The sequence below is a fragment of the Lipophrys pholis genome, assembly GCF_963383615.2.
Source record: "Lipophrys pholis genome assembly, chromosome: 4".
Lineage (NCBI taxonomy): Eukaryota > Metazoa > Chordata > Actinopteri > Blenniiformes > Blenniidae > Lipophrys > Lipophrys pholis.
This window is the reverse complement of record NC_137637.1, coordinates 23,598,194-23,618,435: the sequence shown is the minus strand read 5'-3', so window position 1 is coordinate 23,618,435 and position 20,242 is coordinate 23,598,194. Positions and strand designations below refer to the sequence as shown.

Genomic DNA, 20,242 nt, shown 5'->3' with positions numbered 1-20,242 from the left:
CAGATATATACTTTTTTATTACTACGACTGTCATCCAAATTGTGATGCTAAATGGACTTCACTTATATAGCGCGTTTTCAACTGTGTGGCGCCCTCTACTTACTGTCGCCCACACAAATACAAAAAAATAAAAAAAATTTATAGACACTTAACTTCAAGGTGCAGTTTAGTGGGCTATGACTATGACTTATGGTCAAAAGGTATTTTGAAGGTAAAAGTTCAATCCCCATCTATTTATCCATCCATCCATCCACCCATCCATCCCTCCATCCATCCATCCGCCCTATGTCTATAGGAGCTTCACACAACAGAAGTAGACGTTTACTTTCACAGTGTCTCTGGCGCCTCCCGCTGAGGACGACTGAATCCATCACTGAAGGTGTTTAGTGCAGGATGACGTTCGATCTAAATCCAGGTGGTTGTTTTTCCTACCTGCTTTACGCCAATAAGAAAAGAAATAAGAAAAATGTGTCAACATACACAACCGCAATGTTACTAAAAACAATGTGGATGCAGCGGTTCAATTGACTGGCTCTATCTTAAGCCTGGACTGGATAATTTATGGTTTCGGCTCATATCTGTTTTCGGCAGTACGGTGGAGTAGTGGTTAGCACTCAATTATGGGGACTCCGGTTTCCTCCCGCAGTCCAATACAAGGTTAACAAATGTCTCCTAATGACTTTACATGTCATTGTAAGTGGTTGTCTGTCTGTGAGAGTCATAGAGGGGTTTTTTTTTCTTTTTTAAGGTACGGTGATAGGTTTGACAGTTTTATTAGTATATAATTTGCTTACTTTAGGATCTACTTGAAATACTGAAACATGATGACACTTGTTCAAGTAAAAATACATTTAGTGTGTGTTATAGACGTCTACTCTAACTTTGTTTTATCTAGCTGACAAATAGACTAGATATGGATGGGAGGAATTTAAACCGTAACAATACTGATAGACTTTCCTTGGCAAATGACTTAATGATCCCTTGTGCTGTATTCTGTTATAATGCTATCAAACTTGACAATGTGAATGCCATACACAAGCTGCCACTGACATGAACACTATAAAGGAACTTGAAAGCAATAATTGCGTTTCAAGATTCAACATGGGGCGTCATCAGGGACCTGGCAGCATCTTTTAACCTGCCAGTCCTGCTAATAACTTAATCCTACCCCTCATTCCCCACAGGTGCAGGCATAGAGCCTTCGAGTGCTTAGTGCCAGGTGAAAATAAGACACGATTCAGGATGAAAAGTATGAGTGAACATAGCACAATATACCATGTCGCAGTTCTTTGATTACTTTGGCTTGGGGACATTATAGTTGATCTGTAATTCTTCCATTAAATGTCAATTAATCATTTAGATCTCTTGTCTGAATTGCTGCATTGTGGGTCCTATTCAGTTCATAAAACATAGCACCCGTTTTAGCCCAGGCAGGCAGGAAGAGAGCCTGAAACGGTCACCACAGAGCTTAACTCGTACCACTTTCCATTTCTGTTGCTGCCTCACGTGTAAGGTACATTTAATCAATAAAACATTCTCACAGCAGATGTTTTGACTTAAGCATATAGCTGGAGGCTGTTTGGGCTTAGCCCCTGAGTAAAACTCACGGTCTGTGAAAAATATTCACTAAAACATTTTTTTGAAGGCTTTTTTTGTTTTCCATTTTGTCTGCACCCTCAAAAGTCCAAAATTTCAGCTGGACTCTCATTCGGAGCTACTGTACATGAGACATGAGTGTTGTGTATATATATATATGCACATTGATGCACTCGCAGGAGTGATGATGTAGGAGGCATTCAGCTACATTTTATTTAACCACATAATGGCAATGAAATCATTGGCTTAGAGCCACAATATGAGGGGAACATGCAGTGGTTGTGATTCTCGGGCATAGCTATCTCTCAGCTGCACAAGAACAGAGCAGAGTACAGAAATAAGTCTGGCAGTGGTAGCACAAAACATGATGTTACACTGTGTTTGCCCAGCATTTTAGATATGCTCCATCTTTGTAAGCAAAACAGATATAGAAATGGTGAAAGAGAAACAAGAGAATTGGCTAAATATATAGTTTTTCATTATTAACTACTAGTTTATAACAAAAAAATTACCTAATTACCTATATATGGATGGATGGATGACTTAAGCCCACTCTTGTTCCTCTGTAATTTACATTACCTTAAGCACAAGGCCAGAAACACTCGTAATACCTGATAAACTAATTGAAAACTACAATATCTCTGACAATAAAATATGGTCCAGACAATGTAAGCTTTACTGTTAAAGGAAGATTTCCCCAGAAAGTACTTTATGATTATGTTTTAATGTGAATTTTGTTCCCCCAGACTCTTCCAACTGATGTTCCATACGTTATAAATGTGAGATACAAACTGAGGAAAAATGGTGCACGAGGACAACATTATGCATTCCAGCATTCTGACCGTGGAACTGCAATCCCCGACAGCCTGCAATTAATCTGGTGGCCATTACAAAAGGGTTCGACCATAATTACCACCAGAGGACAGTTGCACTGCAGGAGAGCACAGCAGAGCGAACTGCCATTCAGCTGTGAGATTTACACTATGCATGATGCTCCGTACACTGCAGCATCTGTGAATATTAACAGCTCTCCTCCGGAAGCAAGAAAACCAAAGAAGCGAGACTGAACACTGACACAGCAACTTCAAATAAACACAGTGATATGGAGGCTGATTTCATTGATTTACAAATTGTTCCTGTAAACGTTTCTTGGAAAATAACCCCCACAAAAAAACAACCCAATTCCAAATAGATAGATGTATAGATAAATAGACAGATATAAAGTGATTCGCTTCGTTGTATTGCTCACAACCTCGGGGGTCACATTTGGAAAGTGGTTCAAATGATTGCACTATATCGTTGAGAGCTTTTACTTTTTCCTCTCTGTTTAATAACAGCACCGCAGAGCGTGTAGAAAAGCGACATGAATCAGGTTAAATTGGGCATTTCCCAAAATGTGAGCTGGCTCTCTGCTCCGGGTGATTCTTAACAAAGATGTGAACATAGCAGGACTAAGCAGAGAGTAATTCTTAGATCTATAGGTGGAACGGTTACGCAATGTGCAGATTTTGACATTAACACATCAACAGCCAGCTTTATTGTACCTGGGTATGTGTTTGATTATACCACAAATACGAGGAAAAAGGAGCCTCTGACTGTTAAACAGGACCTATCTTTTCCCGCAGCCAGGCATTTAGATTCCATCAGCTGACCCGACAGGATGACTGCACCTTCTCCTGCCCCCTCTGGGAGGAAGGATGTGGGTTCAGCTTTCATTCGTCTCCCTGATGGCCTCATGTGCTAATACTGCTGTCATGTCCTGGGGAGAGAGAGGACTAATTACTGAGTGCACAGTCTTCCTGCCAGTCCCCCTCGGAGAGCCACACTGTTAATTGGACGAGGACTCTAAAGAGAGCTGAACTGCAGATGAGACCAACCTTTACCTCCAGTAAACAGCATCACAAATGGAAATTAATTTTTAATTCATCTTCCCTTGTTGCCCCTCCATTTCAAAAACATCCTGGTCTTTAGTTATTGTTTATTTGATCCAAGCTAAGATGAGTTATGTTGAAGACACATGAAGTCATGTTTACATCAGTCTAGAGTTGAAACTAGTGGTATATGTGCCGTCACAAAATTAAATAAGACAAGTTAAGCCTTTGAACCACTGGCGGTGTAAAGAGGAGTCGGCGAACCAAATTGAATTTCCCACCAGTGAAGTTATCATTTCACTTAAAAGTTACAACTGCCAGCCTTGTCACCATCAGCAAAACTCCGGATTTATAATCTGAGACTTGAAAGAGCCTGTGCAGAATTTCTCAAGTATCATACGTAGCTGAGAAATTTCTTCACGGATAAAAAGACACCCGACGACCCGAGTCATCTCCAAAACCACGCTGTGTACCAAATGCGACGGAAATGACACTCCTGGGAGTGCTGCGTCGCTTTAGAAAGTGAATTTTAAGTGCCTCGTGAAACACCAATTCCAGTTCCTCGAATGCTTTGCTGCAGAATGCTGTTCATGATGGTCCTGTAATTATGGGTGGGGTGAACTTATCAATAAAGGCTGCGCTAATGGATTCAGCACTGTATTGATGTAGATTGATGTAGGCGGTTGATATATTGTTAATTTACTGTCCTTGAGGCAAACAGTTGGTTGGAGGTGAAACATTTGTCTGTACGCTGCTCGCATTCCACTTTCTCGTCATTGATCAACTTTCAACAGCAGATCAACGTGGGTTAATGAAGTCTGCACGATATAAACTGACTATAATGGAAATGGAAAGGAAAAAGAATACATTTATTCAATTCCAGTTTAATAAATATTTTATCTCGATTCACATTTAGCTTAATTTACAAAGTGACAATACGGTGGTGGTTTAATAGAAGAGTTATTCAAAGTCATCTTCACATTTTAGTAAGGTTGATTTTTTCCAACACGAATGAAAAATATGGTTTACATGACGAGTGATAATTGAAGATTACACACGCACACACTCAATCAACAACGCTGACATACAGTAATTATGGTAAATCCAACATTAATGGAACACTCAGTGTGATTATATCCTGAGAATCATAAAAATAATTAACAGTATCAAAGGTTAAGTGCTCAGTTTGGCTAATCATATAAATGATATTATTCTTTGGTAATTTCGGCAAGTTCCTCAAGGTGAATATCATCGTGGCTAAAATGTGTTTTAGAGAGGATTAAAAACTGATCGCTTTCCTAAGCCTCATCGGGAAAGGCAGGAACGCTGACAAGAGCTGGGATGAGCCTCTCGTACACGCTGATGCCTTTCAGGAAGACCTGCTCATTCAGATACTCGTTGTGATCGTGCAGCAGGATCGGCGTCCGGTTCATTGGAGAAAAGCCGATAGCAGGGATGCCCACCTGTATTCAAAAAGACAAAAAGTCAAAGGAATCCTCAATAAATAAAAACCTATGTATTTACAAAATGATTCTCTACTAAAAGAAAGAAGCTTTTTTTGGGGGGGGGTTACTCACCGCTCGGATAAAACGGCTATCTGTGGCGGCTGGAAAGATCTCCTTTTCCAAAGTCATGTTCCTACAGAAGAGATGCTAACATGAGATTTGGCCTTTCAGGATACAAGGACAGTGTGTCCAAGATTAGATTAAATCAGCATAGCAGCAATACCCAAACAGTATTAAAGTCAAACCAAGTTGATCCGCAGAGTCAGTTAAAGGAATGTAAAGCTTGCTGAAGAAGTCAATTAAATAGTTGTATCATTCCAAGCTCCACTGAAATGACAACATGGTAATATACAAATATTCAGGATGTTTACCTTCTCTAGTGTTCCAAAGGAAGAACAAATACTGACCGCAAACTTTGCAAAACTTCGATACTCGATTAGATAATCTCTCATTTGTGTGACATTTAGTGCAGGAATTCTTCAGGTATCACCACATAGTATTTTGTGAAGACACACCGACCTTGAACTTTGAGTAAAATAACTGAATCGAATCTGCATGAACATCTGCAACAAAACTTTAACAAATCCCCTTGAGGTGTTCTGCAGATATTGTGTTCATGAGATCAGAACCAATGTGGTGTTTTTTGGCTTTAAACAACCACACAATGGGCCAGTTCACACTCGAGCTAAACTGAAAATACGGGCCAAATTTTAATATATTCCTTCAAGGCTTTCCTAAGATATAAAAAAACAAGAACGTCTTCCAAAGATGTAATGTATTTAAGGACCAACCAGCTCTTTCTAAACACAAGCGGCGCACTGTGAAATCTGTGTGAACATTTGCAACCAACGTGTGAAAACCCAGAGTGAATATATTACAATGATTGCATAAGAAGACATAATGGAGAAAAAAAACAACAGTTTTCTTACATCGCTTTACAAGCAGCGCTGAAGGCACTCCACCATGGCTCTCTCTCTTCTGTTGACGTGATGTTCTGATTCATGTGTTTCTGCAAGACGTGACGGTCGATTGAGTTCATTAGACAGACCAAACAAACCACAGGTCATTTCATGAGAGAGTTTGACGCACTGACCTGAGCAAATTCGTAAGTCACATCCTCTCCTGCCTCTTTGCACCACTGTTTGATTTTTGCTTCAAACTCCTGGTAATTTACACATGAATGCAGGGTTAACACTGACACTTGGGAGACAAATGTGCACGTCCACTCACCTGCAGGTTTACTGTCGGAGGAATTCTCAGGTCAAAGCTCACATCCATTTCAGCTGGGATGACATTGTAGGCCACGCCTCCTTTCACCATGGTCATATTCACTGTCGTGACGTCACCAAGTGTGAAACACTCGCTCGTGTTCAGCCTGAAATGAATTATACAAGGCAGAGGGAAAGTTTCTGTTCTGTTGTTATGGAGCAATCAAACCTCAAGTGGGGCCGTTTCATTTATCAGTTTTTTTTCTTCCAAATTCATTCAATGAATTTGAATGAATGAGTTGAACCTTGGAAGAAAGAAAAGTCAACTTGACATTGAACTTTGTAACAAGAAGGGGACAGCTTCCCACCTCTATACTTGTAAACAGGCTGAATTAAATCTCTTGATTTTTTTTATTTTATTTTATTAATGTGAATGAAAGTGCACTGGACAGGATCTTGCAAATTGGTTGTTTTCAGACTGACACAGTAAAAACGCCCATAGTTGTCTTGAATTTATAATTTCCCCCAGAACTTAAACTACAAAGACTTCTCTAAAATTTGATTAATGAGCAGGAAAAACTGCATATTTCTACAATCTCGTAAATGAGTGTTTGCCACAGAATGACAGCGTGTTTGATTATTATATGCAAACATAAGCTAAATGTCCCCATCATAATTAAAACCAGCATAACGGCATCACCACTCAAAAATCATCAGACCATTTTGAAAGTTTTTAAATAGAGTGGAATATTTCTATTAGGAGATATTACTGCCTCACCAGTGCAGATCACATATAACAGCTGCAGCTTTGAATATGAAATAGGACCTTAAACTGCATAGAGGGTTCATTGCTCTAAGAGGAAACCACTGCATCCAACAACTGAACAGTTGAAATTAGTCCGAATGTAAAATATGGAGATTTCAGCATATCAAATATAGACTATTAATTTCAAGCAAGAAATTACTTGAAACTCCCAATAGTGAGAGGATTCACTATTGGGAATGGCAGAGTCGATAGCGATGAATTCAAATAATAAATCAACTATTGCAATTTCAAGATTAAAAAAAAAGAAAATCCCTCCTGATTATACATCGTCCTTTTCATGAGAAATTACTTAAGCATAGAATTAAATAGCTAGATTTAACCAGTCTCACCTGTGTTTCTCTTTTTCTCTGAAGTCCAGGAAGGAGTTTATCACCTGCCGCTGTGTGAAGCAGAAATATAGGTCATTGAGTTTTCTGTGGGAATTTTCCTAAACTGATACCGTTGACATTAATGCTTACCAGCTTCTCAGCAGCTGTATTCTCCACAAATCTGGAGCCATGACCAGGACTGCCGGGGCAGTGGACCGTAATCCCTGAGAAACAGACATCATCTTGGTTCAATGAAGGCGTGCATTATCACCACCCAGAGGAGGTTAAATTGGACACACTACATTTCATTCATTTTTAAGTTTTATTATCCTAAGAGACAGAGATTGAAATGTTTTTTTCATGAGACACAATGGAAGAATGTGATAATGCTTCGATATTGTGTACTTGATACTCACACCAGGGGTTCCTCTCCCCGTAAAACACAGTGAAGGCATCACCAGGATTGGCCAGACCTGCAGAACACGGACAGAAAAATACATAAAACTCTAGTTTGGACATATTTCATCTGACTGATGTCAACCTCTGTCACACCGACATGGAACAATATATCTACTGAAGTAAAACAATGTGGATTTCACAGACAAATATTTTGTTTAAAATGTCTTAGACACAAAGTCCAAAAGGTTTAATTATCAAGTTTGCCATGTCCAAAGCGCATATGAAAATGTTTTCTTGGATTTTAAAGTCATAGCTCTAAGCCCCATCTTAATCGTTATTCCACAGCTCCCTCATGAGGAGGAACCCTAACCCTATCCCACACAATAAGTTCTTTATTCCTCTATATTTTAAATTTCACCAGAAGTGTATTTGTAGTCAGGTATCTAAGTTTCATCTGGGATTTCACTGGCTATGCAGCTCAAGTATTGTTACCATGGCAACCAGCAGTTTAAACTTGTTGCTTGCATAACCACTTGGACATGAGATTGAAGTATCTGAGGTGTCGGGTTATGACGATATTCTTTAGGAACAATTAAAACCCGATAAGTGGTTTTTCCAATTCAATAAGAAGCCAGCTGAAAAATGTTGTGAAAAAGTGTCATTTACCTTCATCAAGGGAAAAGCCAATGTTTAATTTCTGAAACTCTGGGTGCTTCACAAATGTTTCCATTCCCTTATGACCTCCAACCTCCTCATCTGAATACAAAATGAACAAAAGAAGCACAATGTTTTTTCAAAAGCAGTCAGATTATTGTTTCTCAGGTTGCTCACATGACACCTCAGGCATTTGACTGTAAGGAACTGCAATAAGGTCAAATCACTAAAATCCTGGAAGTGCCGTCACACTCAAAAAACAAACCGCTACGCCACTCAAAAGGAAGCTGTCTTGCCATTTTAGATTCAGTTTATGCAGACCTAAACAAAAGCCTTTGTGTGGTAAACAGACAAAACACGACATGTACCAGTGGCCTCGGAGAACAAAACACACAGTCACACACACGTTTCACGCAGCTGGCAATGGCTGAATCTGACCGGAGAAGGTCCTGGATGGTCTTTTCTGGTCAGAACAAACAAACAGATTCAACTCCAGTTTTCTGCTCTTTCATGATCAGCTAATAAATAAGATGGGATGTCAAACCACTAAACATACAAGTTCCACCACTTAGTTCAAACCACCATCTGCCTCATCGAATGATTATTCTTACTGAAGCCTGAATTGTGGAAAAATTCAAGTTCACTCTTCATGACTGAAGGAATTCTCCAGCTGGATCTGGAAGATTCACAGGTCAGAGGTCAACTGTGAGTGAGCTCATGTGTAACAATGTTGTACTTGCTGGCCCTCCGTTTGACCCTACCACAATTAGGCAGCTCTGCTCTGGCACATGGCACCACGAGATGGCCAAGAAGGGCACGTGTGGGCGGAGCCAGTCCAGCTCACACAGACAGCAGATTCTGAACGCAGCTCATATGATCCGATATTCAAATGGTTGAAAAACAAGGAAAAGCTGAATTTGGGGGCAAAATAAACTTTGAATACTACGTTTTTGGACCAACGGGACCATGTGAAAGTGTTGCAAAGCTGGATGATAGGACCCCTTTAACCAAAAATATATAAAAGCCTAAAGCAGAAACATCCTGCTTTGTCATTATGTACACAAATTCTGCAAGCTACATCTGATTCTATGTATTTGACAACTATTTTTTTTTTTTCATTCAGTTTTGAAGAAACACAAAGGAATAAGTACCAAATATGGTCACGAGCACAACAGTGGACTATCAGTCTAACAATTGTTTCAGAATAGATGCTGACAAGTCAAATAAACACCTTGTGCACCTCAACAGGGAGAACTGTCCCTCTACCTTTGCTATAATCCACACAACACTCGTTACGTCTCTAAAACAAAGGCTTTATTAAAGAAATTCTCATTTGTGAAGCATACTGAAACCATTGTGTGGTTGTTAAAGCCAAAAAATCCCACATTGGTTCTGATCTCATGAACACAATATCTGCAGAACACCTCAAGGGGATTTGTTAAAGTTTTGTTGCAGATGTTCATGCAGATTCGATTCAGTTATTTTACTCAAAGTTCAAGGTCGGTGTGTCTTCACAAAATACTATGTGGTGATAACTGCAGAATTCATGCGCTAAACGTCACACAAATGAGAGATTATCTAATCGAGTATAGAAGTTTTGCAAAGTTTGCGGTCAGTATTTGTTCTTCCTTTGGAACACTAGAGTTTGCTGAAAAATTCAAACAAACAAAAGGTCACGTGCTCTAACAAGAGGGGATTTATACATAAATACAAAGGTCACATCCACATCCCACAGCTTGCAAACATAAGAGAAAACAGCATCAGTCTACATTACATAGGCTGAGGGTTAATGGATCATGTCACAGCTTTAAATCACATCAAGTCTAATCAAAAAAAAAAAGAGAAGTCCCTGTAGGGTCTTTGCATCTTTAACCAATTAAATAACCATGTCTTTCGAAATGTGCATGGATTTTTTTTTTCCCCATTGCAATGCTGAATTAACATTTAGAATAATTAGGAGCGGCAGTAAAACTGTGTTTAACACTATCACTTATTCCCACTGCTGTTACTATGGGTGTGGCCAAAGGCAAAACTAAACAGAACAAATAATGAGATCATGAATCCCAAACAAGAGATGAGGAGGGAACGTATATCTCACCAGGAACAAACATTAAATGTACAGTGCGTATTGGCTTCCATCCGTCTGCCTTCAGTCTCCTGATTGCTTGGATATATCTGAAGAAAGCAAAAGCACAACTCACAGATACACGACAGAAACAAGAAATGAGGTGTAAACTAAAGGGACACAGCGGGTGATAAAACATGTGTCTTACTACTGAGATAAAAGTGAAGATCACAAATACTAGAGCAGAAATCCTGTTCAACAAAACCAGTTATTAAGGCAGTTAATACCCACTGTATAGTTACACATTTCATGTCCTGTGATCCCCGGGCATAAATGTTGCCCTCTGCATCTTTGAAAGCACTGAAAGCATCGTATTTCCAATGTTCCTGGAGAAGAGATTGATATCAAATCCATTTTTTTTCATGTCTATAACAGGCAACAATAGGTTTGAAACACTGCAAACATAGACAAGATGTCATACCTGGTACACAGGCACAACATCTGTGTGGGAATTCAGTAGGATGGATTTCAAGGTGGGCTTTGTCCCTTCCCATGTCATGATTGACACGACTCTGCCCGGACAGACCTACGTGGAAAAGTTTCCTCCGTCACAACCTTACAGTATGGAAACCTGTTTTCTGCTCAACTCAAACCAGTGACACACACCTCAATCTTTTTCATAGGCAGCGCCAGCTCCTCCGCTATTCTGTCCAGGAATCTGAGAGCGGCGTCTATGAATGAATAAACAGTTAGTGGAACAGTGGTTTAAATATTAATAACGCAGCTGTATAGTGGTAGTCTGTTCTGGTTATCGGTATGCATTGTTAGCACTTCTCAGGTCAGTGAGACCCAATAGTGTGCATAATCCAACACAGAACCAAAGCCTCACAGCTCTGTGCCCAGTGAAGCTGTAATAGATTACTAATTCAAGTGAAATCTGGACTTTGATTTTTATGCATCATCTTATACTCTACAGATTATTTATTTAACTCTTTTATCCAGTTGGGGTGATTCATTTTGATCCGTGCTAACAAGCACAGCAAAACTATAAATGTTCCTCACTCGACTAAAGCCCTCTACACACGAAAGCGAAAGATTGCAATCGTGGGAGAGTCGTGGCAAAATCTTTGGTCGTGGTTCCAATCGGTGGTCTTAAGTCCCACCGTGAGGCCGGGTCAAAGATGGCCGACGCGGTGGTTGTAAGCCTGCGAGTGTCAGTGACTGCTGCGACCTGCTCACGTAAAATGCTATTAGATACTAACAAGTGCTTGCTTCAAACTCCGTTTGCAAATCTAGACTTATGAGATAGTTAAAATCATCTGCTGGAGCTTTAAAAGCTCACATACTTGACTCAACATTGACCTGGCAATTGTTGAAATACTATCTCAAGGTTTTTACTTGTATATAAGGGAAAATGTCCAGGACATAAAATGTCCTTTGAAAACACAAAGTAGCTATTTGAATACATTTCTATAATCCATGTCTGCTTTTATTTGATCACAACACCTAATACATCTTTTCATTGGGTCCAGGCATGGCTAATATCCGTCGTGTATTTCACATCTTCTTCCTCATTTTGTGCTCATCCTGCATTAAATGTACTAACAGATACTCAATGGAATTACAGGTGCATTTAAAAAATAAATTAAGTATAATGAAAATGCTATTAAATTACATACAGATTTTAATATATCATTTTTTATAATATATTTTTATCATAGTTTCAATGGGACAAAAAATAATTATCCGACAGTATTTTATGGGCTCAAATTATTTCCTATTCTTTCAACTGGAGGCTATAATTGTCACAACCAAAATCTCGTGTCAGGTTAACTGAGTCACTCTAAATTGCTCGTAGTTGAGACTGTGAGCGCGTGCACCCTGTCTACCCATACTTGAGAAAGGTGAATGTCTAGAAGATGAATAACTGTTGTTGTTGTGGTTGTTGTATTCTTTCACCCACAACAAGCAGCTGACTTGGAAACGTCTGACAAGAGCAAACAGGATTGTTAAATGTCCACGTGTAACAACAACAAAGTGTCTCACCGTAGTCGGGCTCTGGGTGGACAGTTTTGAGGCGGAGGTACTCTCTGAACAGACTGACAGAGGGGTCCTCTCCTTCTGGAGAGCTCTGTCCTCCTCCAACACCTGGACCGTCTTTATCAGGCAGCATGGTGGCTTTTAACACTGCCCTTCAAGACACACAAACAGGACTGTGTTTTATTATATCGTTCATTCGAACACAATGAATGGAAACAAAATGATGAGTACAATGAATACAATAAAAACTAGAGGTTTGCATTTCCAGAAGAACATGCAAGTGTGAATGCTGAAGGCTGAATATAGCTGATCTCCTTTTATCTGCTTCTCGCCCCTGCGTCTCCATGGCAACAGCCACTGATCTGCCTGGTCCGCAGTAGTTGTTTTATTCATTCGGAAACAGTTGAAGATATAAAAAGCACACAGCATAGCACTCTCATGAACGAGCTGCACGTTTTGATGTTTGAATAGTTCAAGTCGGTTAAAGATTGCGGGAGAAATAGCGTGGCGCGGAAGAAGTCAGAATAATACCAAGAAGAAGAAATATTTGGATCACTGGGTGTACTTGAATATTATAAACTTGAAAGATGTTATAAAACATGACTCCACGAGAGCCGCCTCGGGCTATCGCGGCGTCAGAGCCCTGCTTGGAAGCTACAAGCTAAGCTAGCTGTCTCGTGCAAGTTAACTTGTGTCTCGAGCGGCAGCTGCGTCTTCACGGCTCGCGCACACCGCTTGTAGCGCAAACGAGAAGATAGTACAGCACAGCAGGACATGGACGTTCAAGGTTTTCTACCCTCGTCCGCTTGTTGTGACTGCTCGCGGTACTCACCCCGTGTGCGTCCGTGTCGAACCTGCTGGCAGTCGTCAGGTGAACGACACCGGCCGCTGCTGCCTCCTGTCAGCTGACTGCGGACAGGCCCACACGTCACATGTCAAGTCTCTCACACAGCGCAGACACAGAGACAGAAAAATAATCAAAGATTATTTGAAAAAAGAAGAAAAATAAAACTACTGTAGTGTGCATTCAACTTGATTTCAATTTTAAATATTTCCAAAATAATACGTTAAATTTAAATTTATAATATTCGAATACACCCAGAAAGCAGAGTAGACATGTCGGTCCATCACAGGACAAACACATTCACCTCTGTGAATGGAAATGGGGAGTACCTGGAGGACACCCACATACTCACGGAAAGAAAGTGCAAACTGCACAGAAAGGGTCTGCCCAGACTTAAACAGGGTAATTTCTGGCTGTGAGGTAATGGTGCAAACGACTATTCCACCACGTGGCCTTATATTCAAATCCATCCATCTCATATAATTATCCTGATCAGGGTTGCAGGGTGCTGGAGCCAATCCCAGGTAACTGTGGACGAGGGCAGGATACACCCTGGGCAGGTCACCAGTCCATGACAGGGCAAACACAGAGAGACAAACAACACCCATGCTCACATTGGCACCTAAGGGCAATTTGTAGTTACCAATTAACCTCACATGCATGATTTTAGACTGTGGGAGGAAACCAAAGTACCCAGAGAAAACTCACACATGCATGGGGCGAAAGGTCACTGAAAGGCTCTGGCCAGTATTTAAATCCACGACCTCCTCATTGTGAGGTATGAACACCCTCTGAACTACTAACCACTGGGTGCAACCTGGGTTTGTTCCATTGATGTATTAAATGAAGTTCTGTCAATGCAGTTGTGACTTTTCAGTGAAATTTTTCTGTTGAGACAATTTGTAAAGATCTTTGGAGAATTACCGGCAGCAGTATGAAATGTGGAGTAAAAAAAGGGCTTCATGAAGGAGAAAACAAATCCATGCAGTTAGGCTACACCTTAAACCAGGAACATTTGATATAGGATGAAAACTAGTAATGGCCTGCACAAGGCAATAATGTTTAACCATCTTGCCTCACAACAACAATATCCCCAGTTCATTTCTGGGTTTGGGAGCTTTTCTATTTGGAATTAACATATTTCCCCATAGCATGTTATTTATATGTACCTACGTAATTCTACTGACTGGAAATTCCAAGTTGTTCTATATGCTTGTATAGGTACGTTGATGGGGTGTGAACTAGCGTCCATCAGGTGGGACCATGTAAACTGTCCATAGGGACATTTTTGAAAAGTTGCATTTCTGGATAACAGTTCTTTGTAAAAACAATTGAATTTTGAATATATTCAAGTCAGTGGCATATGTGCTAAATAATGGTGCACATTAATACTTTTACATGCAGTCCTATTGGATGTCACATACCATACCAACTTTTCATTCTAAAATGGTCATTGTCTGTCAAATATTTAAAGAGGCTCTGCGACCCTGTGGTCAGTAGTTTATCAACACTGAGCCAAAGGAACCATATCAAACACGTTTCTTGTTTTTATTTTAATCAATGCACAGATCGTTCGACTTCCATCCTATTCTTGGCATGATTGTCCAAACTTATTGCAAATATATTACATAAACCTTTATCAGCACTATACAAATACAAGTGAGTTTAAATTATTTGTATATGGTCCATACTCTTTTGTACATTTTTCTTTTTTTATACAGTTTGTACTAATCCTGCTTTTTGAGCACAGCATGTATTTGGGAAGCTGAGATTGCTACCATCTCTTCTTATGAAAGTCTTTCAAGTGTGAAACTGGCAGAAGCTTTTTTAAATACAGGTGACTGCAACATTTGCAGACATACAGTCACCTACAAAAATGATCAATGATGCCAATAAAGCAAAGACATTCCATGTCTTTACATGCAAATAGAGACACAATTAAAACACATGAAACTAAATGTACTGCTATACACATAAGGCAAATATTACATCAAGCTGAGCTAAAGGTTTTTTTTTTTTTTTTAAAGTGACACCATAAAATATTGAAAGAAAATAACATTCATGATGACAACTTGTGCAGCTCAATATTTTACACACAATACCCCAGGTGATATTACAGTATGAATGATGCTGAGTTTTGTCTCTTGTAACAGAACTTGTCATTTGAAACAACTGTATAGATGACAGGTTATCCCTTTCTTTTCTATTTCTTGCCTTCTTTTATTTACCACTTCCTCTACACATCTCACTTCAGTTTGCTGAGGAATTCAATGAGTCCTTGGTGAAATTCTCGGGGTTTCTCCATGTAGCAGGCGTGACGAGCTCCTTCTAACTTTAGCACGGAGTGATTTGGGAGCTGTATGAGGTTGTGGTGGGACTGGGCACCCAGGTTTGTGTCCAGAGCTCCATACACGATGAGAGTGGGAGTCTGCAAAGCACAGGAGTAAAGGATTGAGCATACACAATACAGCTTCATGACTTATTAATGTTGTGAATCTACTGTCGAGTGGTTATATTATTACAGACTCTTGCATAACGTAGTAATAGAACTGGCTGCAGACAAGTGACAGAAAAGTTCAAAGATTACGGAGTCAGACGGCGTGACAACGTTGGACTTTGATCATTCGTCCCATCCATCCTCTGCAGCCACGTTATCCTGTTTAGCTTGTTGCAGCTGAGCCAACGACAAGATAAACCCTGGGCAGGTTTCACACACTTACAACTGTGACCAATTTAAAATCACCAAATCAAGTGAACAAAGATGTCTTTGGATTGTAGGAGGAAGCTTCAGCACACACAATAAACCCACTTAGGTAGGCACAGATAGAACAGACAGACATGAAGCCAGAATCGAACTTGGCTCCTCCTGCTGGTCAAATTAAATTCTGCAGCAAGTGTTTTATTGCATCGATGTTCGCAGTCACGTCACTGTAATCCGGCCCTGCCTCACCTGAATACTTTGGTATTGCTGAGGGGACACACTCCGGGTACCAACTGGGGCAATAGGGATGAATCCGTGCAGCTGAACACTGTTCTTCACCAGGAAGGGAATGGAGTAGTGGCCACTCATGGACGGGCTCAAAAGCACTGCTGTTCGGACACCCAAAGACTCCATGAACCGTGACAGCAGGTCGACACGACTCTGGTCGGTTTTCAGAGCTTCTGAGTCAGGTGATTTTCCATAACCTTAAAGAAGAAATACATACACACACACACAAAAAAAAATAAAAAATAGAGGCAAATTCAAATAAATGGAATATTTAACATTAGCAAGCAGAGACTGCATTAAATTCACACGTGCGCAGACTTATTATTTCCACTTTGTTTTACAAGGTTCAAACTGAAATAAAAATCCCTTTAAGAAATATTTGTCTCAATCTAAGCATGCTGAAGCGTTCCACTTAACCCGATGGCACTAAATGCTCTGTTTGGGATCGTACACATCCACTCTATCACTCCCCCAAAAAACAGGCAGGCTTTGTAGCTTTTATTGTGTATGCTACTGTATATATCATCATGTCCATGACATTTCAATCTGCTGAAGTGGAAATCACCTGCGCCCCCCTCCAACTCCTAGTCGATAAAAGATATACATTAACTTTACCTATCATAACTGTGTTAAAAGATTACAACTATAATTGCAATTACTAGACAAAAGTTAATAAAGAGATACAAGAATTTGCTTGAAGCAGAGCAGGAACAGTATCTGTTTATTAATAAGAGATTCATTCCTATTGAAAACAATTGTATCAAAGGTATGGCTCTGCCTTCTTTACTGCTCCTGTTTTTCATGTAGAACATGAACTGTCCACGGTTGTCCGCAACTTTCAACCACAAGAGTGCGCTATCAGCTTTGTGTGTGTGTGTGTGTGTGTGTGTGTGTGTGTGTGTGTGTGTGTGTGTGTGTGTGTGTGTGTGTGTGTGTGTGTGTGTGTGTGTGTGTGTGTCCTCCAGGTTTTCTCCCACAGTCCAATTGTTGACCCTACATTTCCTCTAGTGAATGTGTGTGTGTGTGTGTGTGTGTGTGTGTGTGTGTGTGTGTGTGTGTGTGTGTGTGTGTGTGTGTGTGTGTGTGTGTGTGTGTGTGTGTGTGTGTGTGTGTGTGTGTTGTTGTTGTCTGTCTCTCTGTGTTTGCTCTGTGATGGTCTGATGACCGGTCCAGGTTGTATCTCGCCCTCAAAAATAGTTAGCTGAGATTGACTCCAGCTCCCCACCACACTGCATTAGGATTAAGCGGTATATAAGATGAATGGATCGATACAGTTTATGAGATTGTTTGCTAATTACTAAGTGTTTTACAACTTATGTTCATATAAAACGTGAAGCTTTTGTGTCTAATCTACTTTAAAAAGATTAACGTGTCAAACTTTGTTTGCTTACATTACTGCGTGCGAAAAAAGCTCCTCTCAGATTTAAAAAATATCAACATCAACTCACCCACAGGCATTAAACTTCCAGTCACAATTCAAAGTCTACCTATATAGCCTTACTTTTAAATTACTCTATTATTTGAGCCAATATTTAGTATTGTTTTTTTTCCTCTTAATAATTGGAATATGCACATTTCGGTTTTTTTTGTATTCTGCTTTTTAAAGCACCGTGAGCTGCATTTTCTGTCCTGTAAGGTGCTCTGTAAATAAATAAAGCTTACTGACTCACAAAAGTGCGAGAAGCCCTCTCTTCACACCCTCCATCTGTTTGGTTTGTTCAATGTTACTGAATAAAGTCCCATCTTAGGTAGTGATAAATGAAACCTTTCTATGGTTACAATGCAGGTGATTGAAAACTAAATCCAACTTAATTAAGAACATTATATTTAAATCTTGCACACTTGAAATTAAGCCACTGTGACAAGCACTGATCTTGAGGCTTATCAATTCTAATAACATTTTAATTCTACCTGGTAGGTCCATTGCGAGAGCTTGATAGCCGTTCACTGCCAGCAGGGACATCGTACCGAGTTCTTCCCAAGTTTTAGACGTGAAGGCCTGGCCATGAAGGAGGACCACCTGCAGCCTGCACCAAGACATTACTTTTGTTATTCACAATTATTGAGCAGGCACCGTCCACTTACATTTACTATTATCTATCCAGTTTGCAGTTAGATAAAAACAATGTTAGCCGCTGAGTTTTTAAAATGGGTCCACTCGTCAGCCCACCGTGGGAATATCTGTCGTCCAGCTCCATCGACTGGCAAAGCCTCTCGGAAAAACAGAGGAGGGTCTCCAGGTAGATGTCCGGTGCGGATGGATACGTTGATGCTTGGAAGTGGAGGGGGGGAGGTGGCCATCAGTCCCAATTTCTGAACTTCCAGAGACGGCTCCATGCTGCCCTGGCGGATGGTTGGCAGTAGGAGGTACAGCAGCAACGTGGCCAACATCACAAGGCCCAGAACAACCAGACGATTCCGCAAGAAATTCATCTCATCAAGCAGGTCGATCTGAAAAGTAGAAGTAGTGCCTTCATACAGTTTTAATGTTTATGAACGCATACAATTAGTGTAAATTAAATATATAGATGTCATACTGCCAAAACTAATACCCATCATCCCCGCCAGCTTTTTACTGAAAGTAATAAAATTCAAAAAAGCAGAAGAGAAGCTCTCTTTAGACCGAGGTTGCCTCATGCACTGATACAGAAAATGACAACGCCACGCAGACATGATGCTCTAAATGACAAAGAACAGATGTAGTACTTGTCAGTGTATTGCTGAACAGTCACAAAATGATGAGACAGGCAAATGACTGGTCAGTTTATTATAAATGAGATTTCCAAAAACTTCCATCACCAATCACCTTGAATGTGCTTCAAATTTTCTATAGATAATATTAATTAACTTCAAAACAAACGTCTGTGGGATGGTAACCGAGAACAAGAGTTTGGTCCCAGACTATGGTAATGTCGAATTGCCATCTGCTGCAAATTTCTTTCTGGATGAGAGGTTTCATTCACACACCTGATTGTAAAAGCACCCTGGGACACCAAAAGCTTAATGAAAAGAGCCAAACGCAAAATTAAAAACGCTGGTGAGCATTAGAATATATGATATGTCCATTTCTTTTCAAGGGCGCCACCCATACTCAGCTCTGCTGCACATCCCACAAATGCGTGTTCTTTAAAAATGTGGCACTATCCAAGAGGAGAATAATCAGGCTTTTCGATGGCACACATTTGAATACATAGAAGCATTGTTTCAAGAAGGAAATAAGGTAAGAAACACAGATGTCCGTGCTTTTGTAGTTAAGTATGTAATAAGGACTTAACCACGAGGGACTGCAGGTGGCTGTGCGGAGGTGGCTTAACAGAAACTAAACCCCAGAAAGATTAAGTTTATGAGAAACGAGCGAGCATTAAATCTCTGACACCACACAATTAAAAGAGTCAACTGGGAGGGGGAAATATCCCTGTTGGGAAAAGTGCCCGAGAGTTAGCATTAGCTGCATGTGTCGGGAGTGTAGAAGCAGAGCCTCCTCGTGTCACAGCCGAGAGAAACATACCTACAAAGATGAGAAAAGCTCAGACACGCTCAGAGAGAGAAAAACGAGCCTTTCCTGTCCATCCTCATGTCTTCTGCATCGCTGCTCGCCTGAGATGAGAGGTGCAGCTGAGGAGCTCCGAGCGATGCTGCTGTCGGTGGCTAACTTGGAGTTTATGGCTAAAAACAGCTTTTAATCGACTGCACGACGAAAAACTACCGATACAGTTATGAGCGGTCACCAATCAGGCGAAAACAGGCCGGGTGAACGCTATAACGTCAAGAAAACTAATTCATTTGAGAGTGTGACTAGTAAATACAGGGGATTTTAACGCACGTGTTTCTCGTCGGAGTGGTTTCAGAGCTGTACATAACAACACCGCACAGCAGACGTCACTTCCTATGGTGTACTTTTACAACCTGTTTACAACGCTCATAACGTAATGACTTC

At 40.4% G+C, this 20,242-nt stretch overlaps 2 protein-coding genes across 3 annotated transcripts; both read right to left on the bottom strand.

The window, feature by feature from the left end:
• Positions 1–3,580: 3,580 nt before the first annotated feature.
• LOC308108135 (aminoacylase-1A-like) lies at positions 3,581–13,389 on the bottom strand. The gene is made up of 15 exons (XM_080460882.1): positions 13,305–13,389; positions 12,479–12,624; positions 11,099–11,163; positions 10,914–11,018; positions 10,724–10,818; positions 10,466–10,542; positions 8,380–8,469; positions 7,731–7,787; positions 7,465–7,538; positions 7,336–7,385; positions 6,203–6,347; positions 6,066–6,134; positions 5,902–5,981; positions 5,045–5,105; positions 3,581–4,930 (listed from the first exon to the last, which is right to left on the bottom strand). Exons 2-15 carry the CDS (start codon positions 12,603–12,605, stop codon positions 4,766–4,768), a joined length of 1,260 nt encoding a protein of 419 aa, XP_080317008.1. The 5' UTR covers positions 12,606–12,624; positions 13,305–13,389; the 3' UTR covers positions 3,581–4,765.
• A 1,449-nt stretch (positions 13,390–14,838) lies between these two features.
• On the bottom strand, positions 14,839–20,159 carry abhd14a (abhydrolase domain containing 14A). 2 transcript variants are annotated; one of them, XM_080462014.1, is made up of 5 exons: positions 19,814–20,159; positions 18,476–18,756; positions 18,217–18,332; positions 16,267–16,502; positions 14,839–15,744 (listed from the first exon to the last, which is right to left on the bottom strand). In XM_080462014.1, the coding sequence occupies exons 2-5, from the start codon at positions 18,736–18,738 to the stop codon at positions 15,562–15,564; spliced, it is 798 nt and encodes a 265-aa protein (XP_080318140.1). In that variant the 5' UTR covers positions 18,739–18,756; positions 19,814–20,159; the 3' UTR covers positions 14,839–15,561. The 2 variants fall into 2 exon arrangements, with proteins under 2 accessions (XP_080318140.1, XP_080318141.1); XM_080462015.1 differs by having other exon boundaries at positions 14,847–15,693; positions 16,308–16,502; positions 19,814–20,151.
• Positions 20,160–20,242: the final 83 nt, after the last annotated feature.